We start from the raw sequence: 26,716 nt of genomic DNA on the forward strand, positions 1-26,716 counted from the left end.
ACTTTCAATGGACGCTGTGATCCCAATGCATATTTTTATGAAGTTGTTTTTAAAAATGGACATTCCAGGACAGCGCCATGAAAAACACATTAACTTTCTGTTTAGTTCCAGACTCTCTTCATAAAGGTCAACAGTGAAACTTGTGTTTTTCCCCCAGTATTTTTAACCGCTAAACTGACGAAATACGAACCTCTTCTCATGAAAAGGCTGTGGGCGGGGAAACTACATCCACAAATAGTAGCGGACTCCAATATTGTTCATAAGTTCCGACTGAGCCAGTCGCTTTAACATCGGCGTATTTATTTACTGTAAGCCCTCATCGCTTACTTCAACACCGACTCCCTAGGCATTGCCCAGATAACCGTAGAAACTGGAATCCAGTAATGTTGGGAGGGGGTGTGCGAAAAAGAGCTCCGGCTTTTGCAAAACTGAAAGGAACAACCTCAGATGCAGTGAACAGAATGCAATTTGCATTTCCCAACTATCTGAAGTAGCGGAGGGGTGCTGCGGATTCCAGTAGCAGTTCCAATTGGTTGTCGGAGTGTTTCGAACGCCTCTCGCCTGCCCACACTCCTGTCCATCCGAGGCTGGCAATGCTGCTGTTCGTGTTATTCCTGAGTCGGTGGGGGAGGAGTCAGGGAGACACTCGCTTCCTCCAACTTGCCTCATGTTGCCGAGAGGCCAGAGCAAGGTTGGTGTTGACCGAGTCCAGAGCTTACACTGCACCGTTTAAATGGGGGCTAACGTTCAACTGGATGATTTTATCGCTGGCTGGATCGGAGGTAGGTTTTATTCTACAGTGTGCAAGTCACCATCAGTTGGAAACTTTAATCACCTTGGTTACAAGTTAATTTACTTTGAAACAACTTCCACTGTTCAACAAGCTGATGTGACATTTCACATTCTTCATAAACTGAAGTTTAAAAGGATAGTAATTTAATTTAGGAGAAAGAATTCGTGTTGGTGGTGGGTCTTTCTTTGATTTCTTGCGTTGCTTGTTCACCGACGGTGTGACTCGGCGGCGGCTCGGAGGGTCCAGTTAAACTGCCGGAGAGCTTTATTCCTCATCTTCACAATCACCACTGATCCTGGCTCTGTCCGAAATAAAAGCAAAATACTGCGGATGCTGGAAGAACAGCACAAAGTGCTGAAGAGACTCAGCAGGTCTGGCTGCATTTGTGGAGAGGGAAACGCTTTATTTTTCAACGTTTCGAGTCCGATGGTGATTTCTTTGGAAACCAGGAGACCTGCTGAGTCTGTCCAGCATGTTTGTTTTTATTTGTTATTCCTGTTTTGAGATGTGGCGGTTTACTTAGTCGTAGGTGTCGGTGGTATCTCACAGCGATTCAGATCGTTTTACACAGTTACTCAGCATGGCCCTTGCAGGGGTAAATCTGGGAAATGCATTCGTCTGTTATTGTAACACAATCCCACTTTTCCCCCCTCACGGTAGGTGCGGCTAGTGTGATCGTAGGCCACCCCCTGGACACGGTGAAGGTAAATTTCCACTTCCAATTCCTGTCACAGTTAAATTGGGAAACTCTTGATGTAAAATTCTGTACGTCGCGGCTGAAGTCGCCGAATCGAGTCTGTGCCTGACTTTTCAGAGTTAATTGCTTTTTACAGACTCGCTTGCAAGCCGGTCAGGGTTACAACAACACAGTGCAATGTGTGCGAACAATCTTTAGAAACGAACACGTGAGTCTTTCTTGTTGCTGTCCGCTTCATTGATACTCTGTCTAACCCCGGGAGTAAAACGCGGTAAATGGATTGTGCGGATTGTCGCTGATTTGTGATTAAATCCACTTCCAGGTGGCTGGCTTTTTCAAAGGGCTGTCCTTTCCGTTAGCGAGCATCGCCGTCTACAACTCGGTGGCGCTCGGTGTGTACGGGAATGCTCAGAGGTTCATCTGTCGCTATCGGTACGGGGATGACCTCCGCCAAAGTCCCGCTCTCTCGGACGTGGCGGCTGCGAGCGCCGTGGTGGCTCTTGTCACGGTGGGCATTGGTGCCCCGGTGGATTTGGTCAAGATCAGACTCCAAATGCAGACTCAGCCTGTGAGGCCAGGTAAGGCTCAGTGACAGGGCAATTCAACCCCCGCCCCTTCCTCATTGTGGGCTCAGCTTGCACGATGGGTGTGGGTGGCTGGGGTTGGAGGCACAACACGGGAGATGCTGTAGCACCCGTTCGACCTCATTGACAAATCTATTACTGCATTTGTAAATATGCTGAGATGCAAACCCAGTGTTGGATTTACATAAGCAAAATGCTGTCAACATTGGAAATCTGGCAAAAAAAACCCGTTAGAAATACTGAGATAATAAAATGTGAGGCTGGATGAACACAGCAGGCCAAGCAGCATCTCAGGGGCACGAAAGCTGACGTGTGGGGCCTAGACCCTTCATCAGAGAGGCTACCTCCCCACCTATACTCTCTCCACCTATCTTCTTTACTCTCCATCTTCGGTCCGCCTCCCCCTCTCTCCCTATTTATTCCAGTTCCCTCTCCCCATCCACCTCTCTGATGAAGGGTCTAGGCCCGAAATATCAGCTTTTGTGCCCCTGAGATGCTGCTTGGCCTGCTGTGTTCATCCAGCCTCACATTTTATTATCTTGGAATTCTCCAGCATCTGCAGTTCCCATTATCTCCGTTAGAAATACTGAACAAGTTATGTGGTGCCTGTCGACAGAAACTATTGATCTTTGCACTGTTTCACTCTATAGATGCCGCCTGATGTGTTGCGTATTTTCAGCATTTGTTTTTAATATTCCCCTACTAAGTTTACTTTGCACAGTAATAGTCCAACTTAAAGTCAGAGTCTTATGGCAAAGGAGGATGCAAATTTGACCTGTTTAGTCCATGTTAGCTCTTTGTAGCTCAAACCAGCAACCCCGTTTCTTAGATAATGGGAACTGTAGATTCTGGAGAATCCGAGATAACAAAGTGTAGGGCTGGATGAACACAGCAGGCTAAGCAGCATCTTAGGAGCACACAAGCTGATGTTTTGGGCCTATACCCTTCATCAGAAAAGGGGGAGGGGGAGAGGGTTCTGAAATAAATAGGGAGAGAGGGGAAAACCCTCACCTTCCTGGACCTGTCTGTCTCCATTGCAGGCAATCACCTAGAAACCGATATCTGTTTCAAGCTACACATTCCTCCCACACACCTTCCTGCAAAAATTCCAATTCTTTCGCCTCCGCCTTATCTGCTCCCTGGATGCGGCATTCCACTCCCAAACATCTCAGATGTCCTCATTCTTCAAGGACCGCAACGTCCTCGACCATGACTCCTGCATTTCCCATAACTCATCCCTCACACCCCATCCCTGCAATAACCGCCAAAAGAGAATCCCCCTCATCCTCACATACCACCCCACCAACCTCCGGATACAACGCATCATCCTCCGACACTTGCGCCATCTACAATCCGACCCCACCACCAAAGACATTTCTCCATCCCCACCCTTGTCACCCTTCCGGAGAGACCACTCTCTCCGTGACTCCCTTGTCTGCTCCACACTCCCCTCCAACCCCACCACACCCGGCACTTTCCCCTGCAACTGCTGGAAGTACTACACTTGCCCCCACACCTCCTCCCTCACCCTCATCCCAGGCTCCAAGAAGACTTTCCACATCAAGCAGATGTTCACCTGCACATCTGCCAATGTGGTGTACTGCATCCGCTGTACCTATTGTGGCATCCTCTACATCGGGGAGGCCAAGCGGAGGCTTGGGGACCGCTTTGCGGAACACCTCCACTCAGTTCACAATAAACAACTGCAACTCCCAGTTGCAAACCATTTTAACTCCCCCTCCCATTCTTCAGACGACATGTCCATCCTGGGCCTCTTGCAGTGCTGCAATGATGCCACCCGAAGGTTGCAGGAACAGCAACTCATATTCCGCCTGGGAACCCTGCAGCCCAATGGTATCAATGTGGATTTCACAAGCATCAAAATCTCCCCTTCCCCCACTGCCTCCCAAAACCAGCCCTGCTCGTTCCTGCCTCCCTAACCTGTTCTTCCTCTCACCTAACCCCTCCTCCCACCTCAAGCCCCACCCACATCTCCTACCTACTAACCTCATCCCACCCCCTTGGCCTGTCCGTCCTTCCCGGACTGACCTATCCCCCCTACCTCCCCACCTACACTCACCTTTACTGGCTCCATCTCCACCCCTTTAACTTGTCTGTCTCCTCTCCACCTATCTTCTCCTCTATCTATCTTCGACCTGCCTCCCCTCGCTCCCCATTTATTTCAGAACCCTCTGCCCCCTCCCCCTTTTCTGCTGAAGGGTCTAGGCCCGAAACATCAGCTTTTGTGCTCCTAAGATGCTGCTTGGTCTGCTGTGCTCATCCAGCTCCACATTTTGTTACCTCGTTTCTTAGCTGTATCGTTCTGCACATGCAATTTTCTTTTGAAATCATTAATCAGATTCACTTCTGCACCCTTTTGGTGCTAATTCCAGGTCATTGTTGCTCTCTGAATTGTTTTAATAAGTTATCCCTTGCATTTCCTCTTATCTATCATCATTAGACATTATTCCCTGGTCCTGACAGTATCAGCAGCTTTTTATTTGTCCACTTTCATGTCAAGTTCAATCCTAGTTCTGACACATTGATTTGACTTGAGACCTACCCATGTCAATCATAGTCACTGTCTGAGTTACTTCCTGCTGACCCCCTCACCAATTCAGAATATAAGTTCCTGTGTCTGTATTTGTTATTAGATTTGTGTAAATGTGACACACTGATTCCTGTGAAGGAATTTTGTTCTGATAAATAATTTTACCTATTAAAATTTGCTTTTGAAAATCAATGTATCTTGTAAGTTTTAATTTTTTAAATAATTTGTTTTATTGATGAACAATATAGTTTTTCACTCACCTTTTGCACCTCACATTCCTGCTGCCCATTTTAATTACCTTTTGTTTAGCAGCTGAAAGTTCCTTGAAGTATAAGTGTATGTTTCCTCATGTGTAATTTGAGAAATAACCATCATGGTAGAATTTTTCAGTGCGATGCTTGTTCAGTAAAGCATACCGAGTCCCCAGTTTCTCACTCAAATGTGGTATTCTGCACTTCTTGCTGGCATTACATCTTCATTTGGAGACTTTTTCTACTATCATAAATTTTGTTTTTGATCTTTGTAATTACTGTATGATCTCTGAGTTGTCATATTGAGAAACAGGGAATGATTAAGTACAGAAAGAAATCATTTCACCTGTTGTGCTGTGCTGGGTCATTAGTTGAGCCACCTAACAAGTACCACCTTTCTGCTGTTTGCCAGTAATGTTCATTCCAAGTAGTTGTCTGGTTTCCTTCTGGAAGTTATCAGTTACTTCCAACATTCAGTAAGTTAGTGCATTTCCAGATCACAACTCACTGCATATGGAACATTTCCCCATGTCATTCTAACTCTTCTGCCATCATCTTAAAGCTGTGTAATTTAGTTACTGAGCTTTCTGCAATGGAAATAATTATCTTTATTTTCTCTGTCGAAGCCATTCATAATTTTGAGCACCTCCATCACAACACATCTTAATATTCTGTGTGCTAAGGAGACAAACCAGTTTCTCTCGTCTCATTTTGTAACTGAGCTGTATCATTCCTGTGACACTCTAGAAAGATCAGAAGACATAAGAGCAAAAGTAGGCAATTCAGACCATTGAGTCTGCTCCACCATACAATAAGATCATGGCTGATCTGATAATCCTCAACTGCTGCACTTCTCCCTGCAACCCTTGATTCCCTTTTTGAGTGAAAATCTGTCCATCTCAATCTTGAATGTACTTAATGATCCAGCCCTGACAGTCCTCTGCAGCAAACAAATACATGGGTTCATTGCTTTCTGAGAGAAGAGATTCTTCCTTATCTCTGTCACAAATGTGTGAACTCTTGTTCTAAAATTATGCAATCTGTCGTGGATTCTCTCATAGGGGAAAATAGCCTCTCTGCATCTAACATTTCAAGTCCACTTAAGGACCTTGTATGTTTCAATAAGGTCGTTTCTAAACTCCAATCAATTCAGCCCAACCCTACTCAATCTCTCTTCGTAAGACATGCCCTCTGTACCCGGTATCTGCTGATTGAACTTTTTCTGACCTGCCTGTAGTGTCAGTTTATCTTTTGTTAGATAAGGAGTTGGAAACTGTTCATGGTTTTTCAGTAGTATTCACTTTGGGGCTCTGCCAATCTTCTTAAGGTATGATGCTCGAGATTGAATGCAGTACTCCCACTGAAGTTTGAACAATGTTTCAAAAAGGTTCATCACAACATTCTTGCACTTGTACTTAATTTCTGTAGCAATGAAGCCGAGAATCCCATTGTTTTTTAACATTCTTCTCAGATCATCCTGCATGCTTCAAAAATTTGTGTCCAAATATTGATGTTTGTAACTGGCACCCCTTAAAAACTATTTTAAATTGTTTTATTTCTACAGTTTTTTTCTCGTGGAATGCATTGTCTTGTACTTCTCTATATAAAGCTTAATCTTATGGGCAGACATTTCTTTGATCGCCCTCCCACTGGGAATTTTCCTGGATGTGTTGGAGACTTTTGAAGTTGGATTCATCCACCATCCTCATATATTTTAAGTGCGGCTCTATTTGCTGTGTTAATGTGCATGGTGACTGGGGCTAAAGCCTTATAATAGTCTCTTTTGCCGTTTCTGTATTTTAAATCCTCTTCGTCCATCGACCTATTTGTATTCTATAACTTGTCATTTCTTGTGATGCTGGAATGCTATTCCAAAGTTGCAGTTTCTAAGTATTTCTGTTCTGTTTGTTTTCCTATTTCCTATTTCAGTGTTTGTTTTTAACTATAGCTGTGTTCTTTGCTCCCAATACTGGTGCTTGTTTGGACAGACTAGGAGAGTGGGCAAAGAAGCGGCTGGTGGAAAACAGTGTGGGGAAGTGTGGAGTTATGCTCTTTGATAGGAAGAACTTTTTGCTGCAGAAGACTGTGGAAGCAAAGTCAATGAGTATATTTGAGATAGAGGTAGCTAGCTTCTTGATTAGTGAGGTGATCAAGCGTTATGGGGAGGAGGGATTGAGAAACATATCAACCATAATCAAATGGCAGAGCAGATTTGATGGGCAAAATGGCCTAATTCTGCTCCTATATCTTATGTCTTATGTCTTGTAAACTCATCATGTTGCACTATGTCAATTTTACATTTCTGAGTTTGAACTTGAAAAGAACTTGTACATTCTAACCAACTCATTCTTGTTTTCTAAATAATCATACATTTTGATAGTTAACTCTTAAATTAACAATATCAAAGTATATAAATATAAAAGTTGACAAACTAAAACTGGGAACTGAACTATGTCTGTGTGCCTTTGTCCCTTTATAACCCATACTCCTAACAGCACATCAGTTGAAGATTACTTATCTTTCACTCCCAGTATGCAGAACTATAGGAGCTTAGTTTTTTGCATAATTTTCAGTCTTTGCAAAGGATTGGCAAAGGGAAAGATGAATGTTGCTGCAGTTCTTGCAATAAGTGCTACTACTGCTGCCTGTTTCCAGCCATCTGCCAAACACATGTAACTAGTTGGATATGGCCATTGCTTCTCCATTGTGCAACTGTCCATAAAATGCTGATGGAAAGGAACTAACAAGTAAACACAGTCTGCTGCTGGAGTAGTCTGAGGGTTCTGAATGCTGTAAGCATTTCAACTAAACCCTATGGTTGTTGTATTGCTATAAAAGCAGTAATGATGGTGACTACACATAAACCCAGAAATGTAAAGAGAAATGTAATGAGTTCCATACGCTCCTTGTTTAAGGAAGGAGGTACGAGTTGAAGAGAGTTTTGCTTTTGGAAGCCTATGTGACATTCAAAGAATGCAAAGAAACCACCATATCAGATGCCATCCAATAGTCGTCTTAATTTGCCCATCTACCATTTGCAAATTGATTAAATACAAAAGGATTACAATGCAGAAATTCAAAATCTTCTTTGCCTAGTTCAGTGGATAAATAGATTTTTAGTTGATCTCAATGTGGTCAATGCAGTGCAGTTGGGTTCAGTACGTTTTTGGTACGGTAAAAAAAATCAAGGATTCCTACTCTTGATTTCTGTCTAGTGATGTCTGCTGTAAATATCTGCATTAGAAATTGATATGATGATTTTGAACTTTCCCTGAAAAGTTCTGCTGAAAAGCAAAGGGTTTTTCAACTTGGATATCCAATCCCTCTACACCTCTGTTCTCAAAAGGATGGCCTTAAAATAAATGGCTAATGAAATAGTTGACATATGATGTTAGTTTTCCAAAGTTTTCTAGATTTAGGAAAGTTTGATTAGAATTTAAAATAGCAAACTTAGCTCCTTTATTGCAAAAGGGAGGGTGATAGAAGATGGAAAACTGCAGTGCAGTTAGCTTAACAGTTTTGACAGGGAAGGTACAAAAATGGAGATTGCTGGAAAAGCTCAGCAGGTCAGGCAGCATCTGTGAAGAGAAATTGGAGAGTTAACATTTTGGGTTCTGTGACCCTTCCTTCAGAACAGTGAGTAATTAAGTGGGAGAATGTGCAACTGTCCAATTTGGTAGAAGATAATTTTTTAAAATTCTTAAATGCTGAGAGAATAGAACTTTGAAGTGCAGCAAAATGAATCACAAAATATTATTTTATAGGTCCAGCAATAATTAGGAAACCTGATAGAATGTTATTACTTAATGTGAAAATATTCGAATACAAAACTAGGCAGGTCATACTTCACAATTATGCAGGGAATTGTAAACGCGTTGGAAACATTTAAGAGACCGTTTATGAGACCAGTTCATGGAATGGATGTGTTGTATTATGAGGAAAGGTTGGAAAGGCTAGGCTGTTACCCACTGGAGTTCAGAAGAATAAGAAGTAATTAAATGATTATAACACACAAGGTCCTGAAGGGTCTTGATAGAGTGGTTGCAGAAAGGATGTTACCACATGTCGGAAATTTAGGAACCTAGGGGGTCACAGTTTATAATAAGAATCATTCAATTTAAGACTGAGCTGTAAAACTGTCTTTCTTACAGTGAATGGTGAATATTTAGAACTGCCTCCTTTAAAAGGTAGTGGAAGTTGTCTGAATATTTATTAATTTGGAGGTGAATAGATTCTTGAAGAAGTAGGATGACATAGTGTTGCAGTAGGCAAGGATGTGAAGTAATCACATCGGTAGTGATTCTGTTCAATAGCATAGAAGGCTTAGGTTCCAACAATCTTACTTTTGCATTGAATCCGTATCTTCGTATGCCTATGTCAATGTCAAGAGCTTCCAAAACCACCAGACTAAAATGCGGTTTTTACTCAGTGCTGACCTCACGTCTAGTTTTTGCTGTAGTGCAAACAGTGCATAGGAAATCACCAGTTTGACGCTAAGTGAAAATCTCATCGTTTCGTACCTTCAGTTTGCATGTTGAAAATATTTCTATTTTTAATGATCTTGGAAAACCATCTCTTTTTGAAATGTGCACAGAATTTCTTTTTAAGAAGCTTGAAGACTCCTTTGCTTTACTTTTAGCCATATTTTAAACTTACTAAGTCAGCAAAGTTATAAAAGTATCAAAAAGTACTGTAACTTGCTACTTGCATTAAGCACTTCTGGAATGGTTGCCTGCTTCCTGGACCTTGTGCTGTCTGGTGCTCCTGGTTGTTGCAGACTGTGAACTACCCAGGAGTCTCCATTTCTAGAGGCTTTTAAGCTGCGGCCTGGCCTCTTGCCCTTGCATAAGCCAACCCCATGTGGCATCCCTGCAACAGGACTTGCGTTTGTTGATCATGAGCTCGAACTCCAATGCCATCCAAGCAGCTGTTTGAATGCTAATTGCTCAGTGCCAACCAGTAGGGCCTGGGCTTTGTGGATGTGTAATGCACATAAGATCATGGGACACACACTGGTTTTCTCTCCCAGTCCGTGCACCCAAGTAGCTTACATGGAGCAGAGGTCTTCTCTCAAACTTTCCCTTCTGGACTCTCAACATGATTCATCTTTCATGTCACCAGCCTGCATATTGAGTGGATCACCTATGTCAGACATTTTTAGCATTATGCCACTTCCAAATATATCCTTCCATTCATTGTTCCACAGAGAGTGTACCCTCCACAAATGCTTCAGCTATTCCTAAATCACTCACAGCACTTCCTCCTTGGCCCATGACACCGAGGAAATGCAACATCTGCCCGTTTACTTTCTCCCTTTCTACCATTCAGGCTTCACAGCACTCCTGGCAGGTGAAGCAGTGATTTGCTTACTCTTTTTTGAAGTTAATTCACCATGTTTGCTGTTCATGCTGGAGCTTCCTGCACACTGGGGAGACCAAATGTAGATTGAGTGACCACCTTAGGGAATACATGCATCATCCTGAGTATTAATTCACCTGTCATACTCAGCCACATTTCCACTTCAACCTCTTTGTCCATGGTCTCCTACACCGTTCTATTAAAGCAGGAGTTAAGTTCAGAAACAGCACTTATTTCTTTCGATTCGGAACTTTTCAACCTGTCAAAGTGAACATTCAGTTTAACAATTTCAGATCTTAACATGTTCCTGTATGTCAGAAGACAGCGCTCTGATGTTTCTGATTTTGTCACTTACACCTCTAAAACCGTTTTCTAAAAATTTCTTTACTTGACCAACTATCATTACCCATTACCTTGCACTATCAATCTTTTTCCTTTCTTTCTCCAGTTTTCAATCAATCAATCAATCCCTACTGTGTGGAAACAGTCCCTTCGGCCCAACAAGTCCACACTGACCCTCAGACATCCGACCCGCCTAATCTTCACATCCCCGAATGCTGTGGGCAATTTAGCATGGCCAATCCACCTAGCCTGCACATCTTTGGACTGGGAGGAACCCCATGCAGGCACAGTTTTCTAAACACTTTCCCCATCTTACCCCTATTTCTATACTCGCTTAAACTCTCAACATCTCTTAACTTTTTTTTACTCTTAACCTGAAAAAGGACTTATTCATCATTTCGAAAGTCAGTGAGTTTCTTGTACTTCGAACATCATGTATCCAAGATTAATTAAAAAATACAACCTATGCATTCAAACATATGCTTAAGATGTAATATAAAGGTAACAAGCACTGTGATGAAGTAAGGTTGACCAGTTTGGACCAATACCCCTGCAGCTTAGAAGAACTAAAGGTGATAGATTGGATATCAAGAGGTTGTTTCTTGTGGGGTCACTGGTTAATTGCTTAAGGTAGAGTTGAGGAGCATTGTTTTTCTTTGATGCTTGTTAGTAAGTGTAAATTTCTTCCTCAGACAGTAATGGAAGCTGTATCATTGAATTTATTTGAGGCTGAATTAACTTTTTAATAGATGATGTAGTAAATGTTAAGTAACAAAACAGAGCTGAGACCATAACAAAATCAGCAATGATCTTATTGAATGATGGAGCAGACCTGAAGGACTGGTGGCCAACTCCTGCTCCTGAGTAATATTTATTTTTTTTTAAATATAAAACTTAACAATGTCTAGTCAGGGTTCAAGTATGCTGCACTTCTGAACTAAGTATCTTTTGCCTTTAAGAATCTGAATACTTGTTCCTGCATTCAGTTTTTCTGCATTTCTGGGTTACCCCAGAAATATTACCCCAGATATAAGATCTTGTTATATAAGACTTAAAATGTAACTTCACAAAGTGGATTACAGAACCATCCAGGTTTTTTAATCTACAGCCGCAGCTTATACACGGCTACAGATGTGGCCACAGGCCACCTGATGAAGGCGTTCCTCTGCCACAATGGCACCCTGGAAACTGTGACCAGTTTTTACCAGCAGAAAGCCTCTGGGTTTTAAGAGAACATCTTTAGTTTGAGTTGTTCTCCCTCCATCTCTTTTCTGCACCCGTAGCACCCATCCCTGACAATGGGCCACACTCTCTAGCATTCCAGCCCAAGGAGCATTCCTGTTGTTCTGAACTGAACAGCTAGAAGCATGCATATTGACCACTATTTCTTAATGTTTCTAAAATCATATCAAGCATCTCACATCAATGCATTGTGGCACTGGGACACAGAATTTCACCTAATACTGGGGTGCCAACCTCAGAGCAGAAATCCTTCAGGGCATTCCAAGCTGATGAGCTTAGTTGAGAATTTTTGAGTTCAGTTACTACATTCTTGGAGAAATGTGGCTGCTTCAGCACAGCTTCTGCCTGGGAAATGAATTGTTAGTTGAAATGCTTTGAGTGTGAACAGATACTACAATGTGTGGAATGTTAGATCAAGTAACAAATGTGCATTCCATGCTAAGTAGCATCATGATTTTACCTCTTTTCATGCTGACATGAACACATAGCGCACCCATGCTAGCACTTTTGCAAGCAAGACATAAATCCTGTGGTGTTCCATATGCATCACCTTTTGTGATTCCTTTGCCTTTGAGTTGTGATTCATTTGCTTAGGGTGGACTTTCCAGCCCCTGTTTTATTTATCTCCATGCCATCAACTTAAGGTCAAGTTCCACTACCGATTCCCACATGTGTCCTTAAAATCTTTTCTAACTTTCCTCAACCTGCGTAGTTAAAGTTCCAAGGAACCAGGCTATCCTTACGTTAAATATTTAAATCATTTCAAAGTGATAAATAGAGTTAGTGGAATATTGTCATGGGTGCAATGTCTTTACATCTTGATTTCATTTACATAGATTTTGTTCTATCTCTGCGACATCATGAAGCTTTTCACTTTTATGGTTTAAACAAAACTGATTTGTTTCGGAACATTAGCTACGTTCAATATTTGCTAAATCTTTTTTACACTTCTACAGCTAAACTAAACTTGGTTGGTGCGAGTGCCATGCACTCCCTTGCACTGAATGATCAGCCTCTATACAGGGGGCCTGTGCACTGCATTAGCAGAATACTGCGGACTGAAGGCATTGTTGGACTCTATCGAGGTGTTGGAGCCATGTACCTCAGAGATGTTCCAGGATATTGTTTATACTTTGTTCCTTACATGTTACTGTGTGACTGGATGACACCCGAGGGGAGCAAAGCACCCAATCTATTTTGTGTGTGGTTGGCTGGCGGAGTGGCAGGTAAGAGTTCTTCAAATTTGAGAAAGTGTGTGCAGTGGTTTCTTTTCTGTAATTACATTTTTTGATAATCTTTTGAAATGCAGGATGCTGACTTCATTGGTGATTAATTCATCAATATATCACTTGGTGCATTATGAAGCTCAGAGCAAGACTACTATAGCAGCAGCATCTTTTTCTCAGTGCCAGGCATTTTTGTGCTATATTTCAGTCATAGACAAATTATTTAGAAAGAACAGGATGTTTTGTACTAAGAATTCATGCCTGCAATGCCTGAGAATGCCAGAGTTAAGTTTCATATCTGTTGGCTCCAAGTGATCAAGAGATATACCCTTACTGTTAATTTCTACAGAGATTCTCCAGGTCATCATCTGTAATTTCCGCAAAAATTCCACTAAAGCCCCAGAGTAAATATTGTTTACCGTGTTTCGATTGTGTTTATGTTAATCACAAACCAGAGAATCAAGGGAAACCCTATGGACATTTAAGCTTCATTCTTGTCATTCTGAGTTTGGTTTGGATCAATAGATTAACATTGAAAGGATGCTATCTGTTTCTGTTGTTCAAATTTAATTAATCGCAAATAGGTGTTGCACATTGAAATTAACAAGGCATTTTAAAATAGTCTTGATTTATAGGATACAACAGATATTGGCCTTTTCTGCTTATTGTCAGCCTGTTAGACAGCACTAACAGTTTAGGATTACTAACCTGAAGAATTTTGAAGAATTTTCGAACTCTGGAAAGCCTTAGACCTCCACGTATCTAGTAAATTTTGGACTTGTCTTCATAGCAGTAATTAAGTAGATTTGATAGTAAGATCCAATGAAAAACATTTTTTCTGACCAGCAGTAGTGAGTTACAACATCCAGATGATCAATAAATAAACTTAATTAATTTTATCAATGCAATTAGTGAAGGTAACCATAGCTATTATTATTATTATTTGCTTATGATAAGAGACAATAATATTTAAAGAAAAACTAACAATACACGAGAACATTTTTTAACGAAGTGCCACCAAGTCTTAAATTAAGTTACGGGAAAAATTATCAAATACATTATACTCAGCAGGAAAGCAACGTTGCCAAAGCAGAAGCCATTTAAAAATCTTTGGCTGTAATATTCTAAAACATAAACAACATTTCTACAGCACTAAAATTTGTGCAGGTCTCTTAATAAGGCAACAACAAAATGCATGTCAATGATTATAATAATTCACAGTTTTAAGAAATATGATTATTTAGGAAGAGGGACAATATGCCTTTTAAAACAGTCGCTATAAAAATGCTTGCAAAATGTTTTAATGTTCTGCAGAGGGAGCCATCATTTCCTTCGTGTTCCTACATATAATTACAAAGGATAATATTGCAATGAGGTTCGTATGCCTTGTTTAACATCTAGAATGTCTTGCATCCATTCACATTATTATGTCCTTTGTCTATACACATTTGTTGCACTTGAAGAAAATAATTTTTTTGATTCTCTTCTGAAACAGTCATTCTAAAAAAAAATCTGGAGTCCCTGGATGGTCAGTTAGTGAAAATACTCTTTCATGTTACTACAGATGATTCCTCCATATCCAGTTCCTCAGACTCGCACCCAAACACATCACTGCCTCAGAGGAGGAAAGGGAGGATGATGATGCGGTGCCTGGTGAGGGGTGAGCAATCATAGCTCCAGATGGGATAGGAGGTCTGGGAATCCAGATCTCACAGTGTGCTGTTGAGCTTGCACAAGGCTTCACATCTGTGGCAGGATCCTCCAAAGGGACATCTCTGACTAATGCAGAAATTCTGTCAAAAAAAAACTTCAAGGCATAGTCAGCCACTACTTCCAGCATGCACTAATAGTTCACTAGAAAAGGTCATGCTCCTTCTTTATAAGGTCATTAAAAACGTCTGTGCTCTGTGCAGCCTGATAACACCTAAATGCGCAGTAACAACAAAAGAGCAGGACAGTGAGACCAATTGGAAAGTTATTTCAAAGGCACAATGGACCAAAGAAGCCTTATGTGCTGTTCCATATCTGTTTTTCTTTATGACACATAATGTTGCTTTTTGCAGACTGGTGCTACAATTCATTTGTTAAACACTGTTAAGAAATAAATAACCCTCATCCTCCCAATTCTGGATTGCATGCTGTGAGAGCTCCCCTCAGTGCTTTGAGGATCGGTCTGTAGTAGCTGTTCATTAATGTTAACTTTTTCAATAGCTGAGTGTGATCCTATGGAGGTACTTTGGGTGATGAGTCCTTCCAAAGCTCAGCAGCCAATCCTTTCTAAAATATGTAAATTGAACAAATGAAATAGATTGGGAATATAAAATGCAAGAATTTTTTTCTATAGTCAATGTAATTTATGAGCCTTTGTTTATTACTTAATTGTGTATTTGTATTTAAAGTACTATCAGTGCTCCTTAAATTTGCACACATCATAAACTCTGCTTGAGTATAGCTGATTTAAAGGACAAAGCTTTTCATCTTGAACTCATCAGGAAAATATGCAAATAAAAGGGAAAACAGTACTAATACAGTATGGAAGGAGAGTGCTGGTTGAGGGATGTGGATACTGAGAGATTATTGCCATGGAAAATACCTCAGTTAGATGATGGCTGACAATTAAGCTTTGTTTAAGTATTAAACCACGCAGGTTAACTCTGAATGGTAAAAGTACTGCCCTGAGAAATGAACCAGAGAACGACCATTCATTGAGTTGAAACAGGTACAATATGTGTACATTCCTTTCTGTCTACAAAGAACAGGGCCCTACGTATTAATATTTAGCTTCTACTGCATGCAAGTGCACCACATTGCAAGCCTCACTGACAATCTTAAATGTGTTTTTCGTATAATTCTTCATATATTCTGGATTATTGATCAAACACTGCCCAATTATGGAATCACATTTAATTTGGTGTTCACACGTATCAGCTAGTTGGGTACAGTTGCTATCTTGTTTGTTGCAAATGGTTCGAAGGGATATTTTGTTTGAAACTTCCTGCTGGACTTTTGCATGTAAGGCCTAGACTTAACATCACACCGACACTGAAATTCATATACCACATTACTCATTTGTGTGATTGGCAAAGCATGGTTTTGGCTTGACACCAGACCTCCATTGTTGGGAAACACCACTTTTGTTGCTCCGACATAGCAGCAGTATGAAATAGTTAGCTTCAACTGCTGTTCAAATGTTTGAGGTATCTTGTCCTTCTAGCGTGACTTGAGATAGACTGGGCACTTTTCTGGACCAAAAGTATTTTACAAAAAATCCTTAGTGTCCTCAGAATGATACTGACAGCCAATTTAAGATTGTCAGTCGAGCTCACAGTCTACTTGCACATTCTAGAAAATGCATAACATAAATGATATGTACACGCTGTCCTTGTTTCAACTCAACAAAATAGGCGACAGCCATTCTCTGATTTACTTCTCAGGGCAAAACCCCTACCAAACAGAGCCCAGTTACCAACCAATTGGCTTTGTCCTGCTATACAGTATAAATGTTGTTTTCTCTTTACAAGGTTATTGTTGTGAATTGTCGTGATGATTCCAGACAATAATCTTCAACAAAATGTGTCTTTTCTTAGCAATACTCAAGTGATGTATTACAAAATGACTGTATACTCTAACTATTATTTCTTACATTTATATTCTATGAAGAAATATGTCAGTTGTGAAATTTGATGGTTATTTGACAATATGGTTTGTTCTCTGACTTTGTCCTGTGTCTTTTTCACCCCACTGTGCCATTTTTCCTTTTCTATTTCATATGCAGGCCAAACATATAACATTACAACTTCTCAATCTTAATGTTTTGAGAAGACCCTTCTTTTTGACCCCTGGGTCCACTTTATTAATATCCTCACATGACAAATTACTTGTTGGTTTTGTCGGAAACACATCATTTCACCACAACAGCACTAGCTCATCTGAGCTTATAGACAAGCAAAGTGTCTGATTCGATTCTTGGTCCAAACTAGATTAACTGATCGCAGCTAGGTTGGTAGTTCTGTGTTTCAACTCATCCTTTCTGGTCCAGGCTAAAAGAAAGGCTTCCATTTATGTAGTGCTTTTCACAACTACTAGATGTCCCAAACCATTTTACAGTCAATGAAATACTTTTGAAGTGTTCACCTGTTGTGGAAACAATGGCAACTCATTTATGCTCATCAGGCTCCCACAAACTGCGATGTGATTGAAACCAAATATCTGTGTTTTTTGTTGAGGGATACATATTAACCAGCGGATCAGGGATAAGTCCCAATCATTTTTCAGAATAGCATTCTGGGATCTTTCACAGATACCTGAGCGAGCAGGAGCGGCCTCTGTTTAACAATCACATTTGTCAAGTGACGTGAACTCTGGAGTATGTGCGAGATGATAGGATTAGAGGCAGAAAGAGAAACTGTCACCGGTATAAATCTACTGTAAAATCAGCAAATTCTGGGAGTCTAGAAAGTGAATGAGAATTTATTTGTTCATTGGATGTGGATGTTACTGGTTGCGCTAAATATATTGCCTGTCTTTAATTCCCCTTGAGAAGATGACCATGAACTGCCTTCTTGGACTGCTGCAGTTCCTGGAAAGTAAGTGCACTCATGGTACACATAGGAAGGAAGTTCCAGAATTTTGACCGAGACAGAAGTATAGTTCAAAATCAGAACTATGTGTTACAGTTGGTGGCATTTCCATTTATCTGCTGCCTTGGCCTAGGTGATGGAGATCACATGTTTGGAAGGTGTTGTTGTGGGAGCCTTGGGAGTTCCTGCATTTCACCTTGTAAATAGTACACATTCTGTTATGTGTGTGGGTGACGAATGAAATTAATGTTGGAAGTGACATTTGAGGTGAGCCAATATAAATATTACTCACGTCAAATATTTAGCTATCTGATTGCTTAGCTGTGCATTTCCGGTTATTTTTTCTTTTTGTATGAGGATAGAGTCATTCTTGGCTGTAACTCCCATGATAGTGAATAGTTTGTTGACTCTATCTAGGCTCAATTTTCCTACTTAAGCATCATATTATCACGTTGCTGATGCCTGCAGTCTTCCACCTTAGCTTGGATCAGCATTTACAAGATAGCAAATGTGAAATCTGGAAAAGATTCTCTCCATTGACTTCATTCACTTCAGCATCATAGATTACAATGGAAATTGAAATCAGAAGAGTATGACTGATTTCAAACTACTGTCACACATTTTACACTATCCTACAAAGTTAAGACCTCCATTTATTGGTGCAAGACTATTAAAAGGTTTGAGTTTTACACTAATTCATTAAAAGAAACTTAATATTTCACAAATTAGTTTGTAGTGAATTATACTACTTCAACAGAATGCAGTAATTCTTGAGAAGGAAAGGTATAAAGAAATAGAGAAGCTTAAAGGATTAGTGACAGGAATAATAATTGGATTGACAAAATAAGGTCTCTTGGGAGTTAGGGGAAATTGTTTGATTTTTGTGTTTAGAAGAATCGCTGATAAATGTGCTAGAGCATCTGGTCTGTATATTGAAGGGAAATTGATACAAACCTTCAGTAGTTGCTTATATTTGGATAAATATATTGGAGAAAGATCTTGAAATCCCAAGCATAAAGGTTAACTGCATGACTATAGTATTATAAGATAATAAAATGTGAGGCTGGATGAACACAGCAGGCCAAGCAGCATCTCAGGAGCACAAAAGCTGACGTTTCGGGCCTAGACCCTTCATCAGAGAGCTCTCTGATGAAGGGTCTAGGCCCGAAACGTCAGCTTTTGTGCTCCTGAGATGCTGCTTGGCCTGCTGTGTTCATCCAGCCTCACATTTTATTATCTTGGAATCTCCAGCATCTGCAGTTCCCATTATCTCTGACTATAGTATTGGAAGATAACAACCTTTATTTAAGGAAGAAAGAAAGGGAATAACTTAAATTAAAATGTGCATTTTATCCAAAAGGAAGATTTGACAAGAAAGCAGTTAAAAACACAATGCAGGTAGTCCTAACTGATAAATAAAATTTCAAGTATCTTCCATTTTAAGAGTTGCAGTCATTCTTTTGTAGTCATTCCTGCCTTAAAAAGAAAGGTAGGGTCTTGTAAAAATACGATAGCTGAGATGTTGGAATTAAAACAAATTAGAAATTTAAATTAAATGATTATTTCAACATTCATATTTTAGAAAATAGTGATTTTTTTTCTAGCTGAGGGTAAGAGAGTGCACTGAGTTCATGAAAAAAAATGCTTAATTATGAAAAGTTACTGATAAAGAAGGATGTTTGGAATGTAGCCAAAATACATAAGCTAATAAATAAGTGAGATCAAGAACCTGATTTTTTTTTGTGCTTTAAAAGCACAGGAGTCCAGAAATCACCGATTGCTGTTGTAGGTGATTAGACAAGTTACTGTAATACATCTCGAGGTTGATAAAACTCAGCTGCAAATGTGCATTGGTGGAGGTGATGGGATATATTTTTGAGATCATGGATGAAGTGTCTATCAAGGTGAACTCAAGCTATACTAGATCCAAACAAGTGACTAGTGTTCTATCATGTTCCTGATTTGTGCCTTGTCGATGGTGGTTAGTCTTTGTGAAGTCAGAGATTGAGTCAACCACCAGATACCTAGTTCCTGCTTGTTGCCGCAGTGTGTACATAGCAGGTGCTGTTAAGTTTTTGACTAATGATGACCTCCAAGATGTTGATGTTGCGGAATTTGATGGTATTAATTCTACTGAATATAAAAGAGAGATAATTAGACTCTCTTGTTTGGATTCAGTCTTTGCCGTCACCCACCTATATAGCAAAAAGGGTATTTATCACCTACCCATTTGACTACACTTGGGTACAGACTGTATTACATGATCTGGTGTGGCTGGAACTCAACACTGCAATAATCAGCAGAATTTCTAATCCTGACAATATAGAGTTGGTTTCCTTCCCTCTCAAAGTGGCAGCGAAAGCAAGGGGAAATAATCATACCGGTTGGCACCAAGAGATACTGGACCCATTCCCATCATATCAAGAATTAAGTTCTGAATGGGAAACTCCCTGGTTGATCTTCCTGACCCGCTGTCAATGAAGGCCGTTAAATGGTCAATGAATGACTGGTTAAGGACTTCATTTCACTACAGGCCTGAATAAATGCATTCAAGCAGGTTGAGAAAAGGGGTCACTGGACCCAAAATGTTAAATCTGCTTAATTTTGTGTTTTTGTTTCTGATTTCCAGCATCTGCAGTTCAGATGTAAGACCCTCAGAGTAAAGGTTCACCTGCTTAACACAGAAATGAGGAAGAGTTTCTTCTCTCGGAGGGTAGTGAGTCTGTGGAGTTCTTTACAGCACAGGGCTGCTGAGGCTGGGTCACTAAGAATATTCAAGGCTGAGATAGACAGATTTTGAATCAGTGATGGAATCAAGGATTATGGGGGTAAAGGGAGTAAAATGGAATTGAGGATTGTCAGATCAGCCATGATCTCACTGAATGGCAGAGCAGACTCGATGGGCTGAATGGTCTACTTCTGCTCTGTGTCTTACGGTCTAAAAGTGGTAGCTTTCTTGACTGCTAAAACAGTCTGATCTTCCTGCTAGTTTTTAGATGGGATCCTCAATTTCCCCAATCTGGAGGCAACTGTGGTCACATGATTGATAGGGTGTGCTGTAAACCATCTCTCTACCCTGTCTTCAAGACCCTAAACCCCCCTCCTCTGAGACCCCACTACATGATCCCACTCCCACCATCTGCAAAAAAGTCACTTTCTTGCTGTTTTTGGTCTTCAGTGCTGATATGCAGTCAACAGCCTGATGCTTCAAAGTATCTCTTGTTCACAGTGATTCCAGCAGCATCAAGTGGGGTGGAACATTACTGTACCAGGAACTGATTGACCAAGAGGTTTAAGAGGTAACTACTTAAAGTGCCTTATCTGTTCTTGATTCAACATGCTTTCTCACGAGTTGTAGTGGAAGAAGTCTTGTTGCTCCCTGCACTTTAGCTAAAAGAGGGAAAATCCTGACATATGGTAGATGGAAATCATTAATTGAGCAGTTCAAAATGTTGGGACTTGGGACACTACTTTGAGGATGCCCTGCTGCAGTGTCCTGGGACAGAGATGATTAGCCTCCAGCAAAAGCGACGTTTTCTTTTTGTGCTCAGCATGACTCCATCCAAAGGAGAGCATTCCCTCTGATTTCCAGTGATTTCAATTTTTCTCATGCTCTTTGAATCATAGAGCGTCAAATTGCTCCTTGACACCAAAGGAATCAATCATGCCTCAGCTAGATTCCAGCTTATATTGTCCACATTTAAATCAAAGTTGTAATGAGCTCTGGAGAAGGCTTCAGTAGAACGCGAGTGAAGCATTGGTCAGCAATTTGTTGGTGACAAAGTGTCACTTACTAACAGGATTGACACGACCTTCCATCACTTTACAAACGTTTGAAGTATACTGGGGCAGTGCTTAACTCAATTGGATTTCACGTTGGAGAGGACACAACTGGGCAGTTTTCCATTGTGTTGATTATACATCAGTGCTGGGTCCACACAGAATAAATTGTTTCAAGGTACAGCTAGTTCTGGAGTTATAAGATTTAAGCAATAAAAGCCATCTTCTTTCAGCATGCTGCTTTTGTCCTTACGTCCTCACATCTGTCAGTAAGAATGATAGAGTATAATGGCTCAGTGGTTAACTCTGCTGCCTCACACTACCAGGGATCCAGGTTTGTTTGCACCTTTGGGTGACTGTCAATGTGGAGTTTGCATATTCTCCACATGACTGCATGGGTTTCCCCTAGGTGCTGTGGTTTCTTTCCACTGTCCTCCAGATGTGGAGGTTAGGTGGATTGGCCATGTTAAATTGCCCATAGTGTCCAGGGATGTGCAGGCTAGGTGGGTTAGCCAGAGAAAATGCAATGTTATGGGGATAGGGTAGGAGGCGACAATCTAGGTGGGATGTTTTTCGGAGGTTCAGCGTGGACTCGATGGGCTAAATGGCTTGCTTCCACACTTTAGGGATTCTACATTGGGAGATGTTAATTGTCTTACTGTAGACAGTGATACTATCAGTGTAATGTGAAGGGAGGGACATGTGCTTTTAGAGTGTGATCAGGAAAATTTTCACTGTTGAATGTTTCCAGTACAATGAAAATGGATGCATTAATAGACATGATTCTTGGAAATGAGCAGGGGCAAAGTGAATAAAGTGTCAGGGAAGGAACATTTAGGGGGTTAGTGGTTGTTGTATTCCAAGAGATAGGTTGGCTATGGAAAAGACAATAATCTAAAGTTAATCAATAATCTAAATTAACTGGGGACAACCCAACTTCAGTGGATAAGAATGTACTTGACCAAGATAAATTAGAATCAAAGGTTGAGAGGCAAAACAGTAACTGATCAATGGACTGCCTTTAAAGAGAATACTATGTGGGCATTGTTGAGGGTTTTTTTCTTCACAAAATAAAAAGGTAGTTGAACAAATACGAAGCTCCTTGCATGTCAAAGAGGAAAGACTAAAGTGAAGAAAACATCTGCTTATGACAGATGTCGGTTGGGTAATACACTGAGAACCAAGCTCAATACAGAAAGTTTTTGATGAGATTTGAAAAATGTTAAATAAGACAAAAAGAGAATGAGTATGAAAGTAGACTTGAGTTGACATAAAGGGGAATCCCAAATCCTTCATTGCTAAATAAAGAATAGAAAGCTGGTGAAAGGAGGAGTGGAACTAATTAAGAACCAGAAAGGAATTTACATACGGAGCCAAGGTTCATGGATGAGGAATTAAATAATTATTTTGTATCTATCATTACCAAATAAGAAGGTGCTGCGCGAGTCGTGGTGACAGTAACCATTACTTTCTAACTGGCCTTAAATTCAAAGGTAACAAAGTGTGGAGCTGGATGAACACAGCAGGCCAAGCAGCACCTTAGAAAATTCAGAGGTATTGTCAGAACAGTGGAGCACTGCAAAAGTTATAACCTTGCCCAAAAAGGAGGTAGACAGCAGAATTAGGAGTTGCATATAAAGGTGAATAAAGCTTTGTGAGTGGCAGGCCACATTGAGAGAATGCTTACTAAACATACAGTATCCTAGCCACTATTAGAATACAAAAGTTGGGAGGTTTAAGATAAACCTCATACAAAACACAGCTGTGGCCCACCCTGGACAAGTGTGTAGTTCGGGATGCTAAATTTATGAATGATATGAAGACAATCAGCATTTAGAAAAACTATACAAAATTATTTGCAGGAATTAGTCATTTCAGTTATGTTTATCGACTGAAAAACTTGAGACTGTTTTCCTTGCAGAAGAGAAAATGTAGAGAAGATTTGATAGACATATTCATGAGGGATATGTACAGAATAGATCAGGAGAAACTTTTCTGATCGGTAGAAAGATTGGGAATGAGATTTAAGTATTTTCGTGGCTGTTTACAGGATGGGGACATTGCAGATGTGGGTAACTTTTAATGTTCATTCCTAATTGTCCTTGAGGTGGTTAGCTGTCATCTTGGACTGCTGTCATTCATTGAGGTAGGCACGTGCATAGTTCTGGATGTGAGTTTGCTCGCTGAGCTGGAAGGTTAGTTTTCAGACGTTTCGTCACCATTCTAGGTAACATCATCAGTGAGCCTCCGACAAAGCACTGGTGTTATGTCCCGCTTTCTATTTATCTGTTTAGGTTTCCTTGGGTTGGTGATGTCATTTCCTGTGTTGGTGATGTCATTTCCCATTCTTTTTCTCAGAGGATGGTAGATTGGCTCCAAATCAATGTGTTTGTCGATGGAGTTCCGGTTGGAATGCCATGCTTCTAGGAATTCTCGTGTGTGTCTCTGTTTGGCTTGTCCTAGGATGGATGTGTTGTCCCAATCAAAGTGGTGTCCTTCCTCATCTGTATGTAAGGATACGAGTGATAGTGGGTCATGTCGTTTTGTGGCTAGTTGATGTTCATGTATCATGTTCATGCATACTGCTGCTAGGAAGGGAATTCCAGCATTTTGACCCAGCAAGCAATTGCAAAATAGTTCCAAGAGAGGATGTTGTGGCATTCAGAGGTAGTGATACCATGTATTTGCTGCCCTTGCCCTCCTAAGGTTGTAGAGATAATGGATGCTGTCGAAGAATCCTTGATGAGTTACTGCACTGCCTGTTGAAATTGGTATATACTGCTGTCGCTGTGTGTCACGAGAGAATAGAACGAATCTTCAAGTTGGTCAACGGGATGCAACTCAAAAGGGTTGCTTTGTTTTGGATTATTTTTATTCACTCATGGTGTTGCCTGTCACCAGTTGCCCCCAAGAAGGTGGTGATGAGCTACCTCTTGAACTACTGCAATACATGTGCTGATGATATTAAGCTTCTTGTTTGGTTGGCTTCATATTTAGCAGTATTTCATTTTAAAATATTTCACTGTTTAAGGCTTCACTCTTCCCTGTCTGTGTCTCCTCCTGCAGCTCTACAAGCCTCTGAAATTTCTGTGCTTCACCAACTCTGACAATTAATGCAGCCTTGATTTTAATTACCCCATGGATGACAGTCATGATTTCAACTGCCTTAGCCCTAAACTTTGGATTTTGTCAGAGCCTGTAGCCTTTGCTATGTTCGTTGTGTTCAGTTTATTAATACCACATGTGGGTGAACTGAATTGGCTGAAGATTGGCTTTTATGATAGGACCTAGGGGTTTATGTCAAGATGAATCATCCATTCAGGATTTCTAGTTGAAAAAGTTTTGAAACGTTTCATCTTTTTGTTTTGCATATGTCGGTTTGCTCAAAGGATGGAAATATTCATAGAACCTTCTCCTCCTACTCCCACTGGTTGTTTACCATCATTGTTACAGGGCTTCACAGCTTTGAACTGATGCTTGGTCATGTAAATTTCACTTTTGTATGCACTTAATCCCTTTTTGTGGCGTCACCTGGTTGTCTTAAACTTGCTTCATTGCCCCGAGCTGGAATGAGGGACATGCCAAGATGATGAAGGTACAGAATATGAGGAAATACAGTTTTGCTGCTATTGATGTCCTCAGTGCATCATGAATTCCTAGTTTGGAACAGCTGTTATGTTCTGAATCTTATCCCGTTTAACCCGTTGGTAGTTCTGCATGACACAATGTATGGTGTTTCACTGTGAAGGTGGGACTTTTCTCCAATAACTGTGCAGTGATCACTCCTGCCAATACTGTTATGATTTGCAACAAAAGGATATATCAGGATGGTGTTGAGTAGTTTAATCACTCATGTTGATTTTTAAACAGCCAACAAGCCAAGTCAGATAGCAGTGACCTGTGGCAGTGGTCAGTGATTCTCTGAAGCTGAAGAGCTATGGAACAATCTGAGAGTCTCTGCACTGATTGTGCACAAGTTTGGCCCCTTTACTTTCCTTAACCTGCTTTGCTGAGCAAAATATTTAAAGTGGCTGGAGACTTATTTAAATTGTGGACTTCAGACATTCAGATAGATACACCCAGAGTATTTTCTATGCCATAAAAAGGAATTAGGGTGAAGATAAAACTGGTCTCTCCATTCAAAATGTGTTTCTCTAAGAGAATCCCTTATATGACATATAGATTGAAGAAATTGAACAACTGATTGGAAGAAAAGACTCATGTATCAGACAGTATCACAAGAGAAGCAAAACTTCCAGTTAGTATCCAGTCAACAGAATACATCAGTACAGGTGAATTTGTTAAGAATGTTTTTCATGCACTATTTCCAGAAATGCTAAAACAAACACAGAACTTTGGAAGTTTCTTTTTGCAGCACGAACAACTGTGACTGATACTGAGAAATTTACCACAGCCAGAGGAGCAAATCATTTTGCATTCATATACAGTCAAAGCACTAATATCCTCTGTGCAGGGAAGCTCAGAATTTTGACAGTTTCTGACTGGGATGATTGAGAAACTTTATGAATTTTTTCCAGCATTTCTGGAATAACCAGAGTTTGAGGAATGTTGATTACACTGAAGTGGCTTTGAGTGCTCCAAAACGTAGCTTCCATGTATGCATGAGCCATTAAGTTTTTTGTTTGTGCTGCTTAGTGTGGTTTTCTTCATGCAAATTTACAACATAATGGGAGCTGTCATCTTGCATTTTTACTTCAGTAGTCCAGAGATTCGGCTCCGTTACAATTGAAACAGTAAGAAATATCATTGATGTTGGATAACAATGGACGTGTTACTTGATTGACTCAGGATGATACTTTATTAACCATCAGCTGTGCAAAAGTCACGAAAGTGAAGATTGCAGTCAGCTGATAATTAGAACTGAGCAAACCATTAAGCTACTTAACAGAACATTTCAGTGTTTAAAATTGTTTGGAGAAGTTCTGCATTATATTTTTGAAGTGCATCTCATTATTTTGCTATTCAAAAAGTAAGGCTGGTGGTTGAGCTGGATGCCATGGCTGATGTTAAAGACTAAGCCCAAGAATATGAAACAAATCCAGTGCATGGCTAGTGTCATAAAGGTAGAACACACTGGAGACATTCAGCAGTTCAGGAACTGAAGGAAGCACATTGTGAATCTTAGATAATAAAATGGGAGGCTGGATGAACACAGCAGGCCCAACAGCATCTCAGGAGCACAAAAGCTGACGTTTCGGGCCGAGACCCTTCATCAGAGAGGGGGATGGGGTGAGGGTTCTGGAATATATAGGGAGAGGGGGGGAGGCGGACCAAAGATGGAGAGCAAAGAA

General features: G+C 40.5%; 1 protein-coding gene across 5 annotated transcripts in view; it reads left to right on the forward strand.

Annotated features, from left to right (window-relative positions):
* Positions 1 to 212: 212 nt before the first annotated feature.
* Positions 213 to 26,716, forward strand: part of slc25a48 (solute carrier family 25 member 48) — a 38,126-nt gene continuing 11,622 nt past the window's right edge. Inside the window, exons 1-6 of one of the 5 annotated variants that reach the window (XR_007248815.2) lie at positions 215 to 782; positions 1,454 to 1,497; positions 1,627 to 1,698; positions 1,813 to 2,068; positions 12,775 to 13,044; positions 14,359 to 14,419. Coding sequence is in view for 4 of the 5 variants with exons in the window: in XM_059650645.1 (XP_059506628.1) it covers positions 594 to 782; positions 1,627 to 1,698; positions 1,813 to 2,068; positions 12,775 to 13,044 (787 nt within the window). In the remaining variant the exon portion in view is untranslated. Of the gene's footprint in view, positions 783 to 1,453; positions 1,498 to 1,626; positions 1,699 to 1,812; positions 2,069 to 12,774; positions 13,045 to 14,358; positions 14,420 to 14,608; positions 14,705 to 26,716 lie in introns of all 5 variants that reach the window. The other 4 variants (XM_048543591.2, XM_048543592.2, XM_059650645.1 and 1 more) reach the window with 4 other exon arrangements.

The sequence above is a fragment of the Stegostoma tigrinum genome, chromosome 13 (assembly GCF_030684315.1).
Source record: "Stegostoma tigrinum isolate sSteTig4 chromosome 13, sSteTig4.hap1, whole genome shotgun sequence".
NCBI lineage: Eukaryota > Metazoa > Chordata > Chondrichthyes > Orectolobiformes > Stegostomatidae > Stegostoma > Stegostoma tigrinum.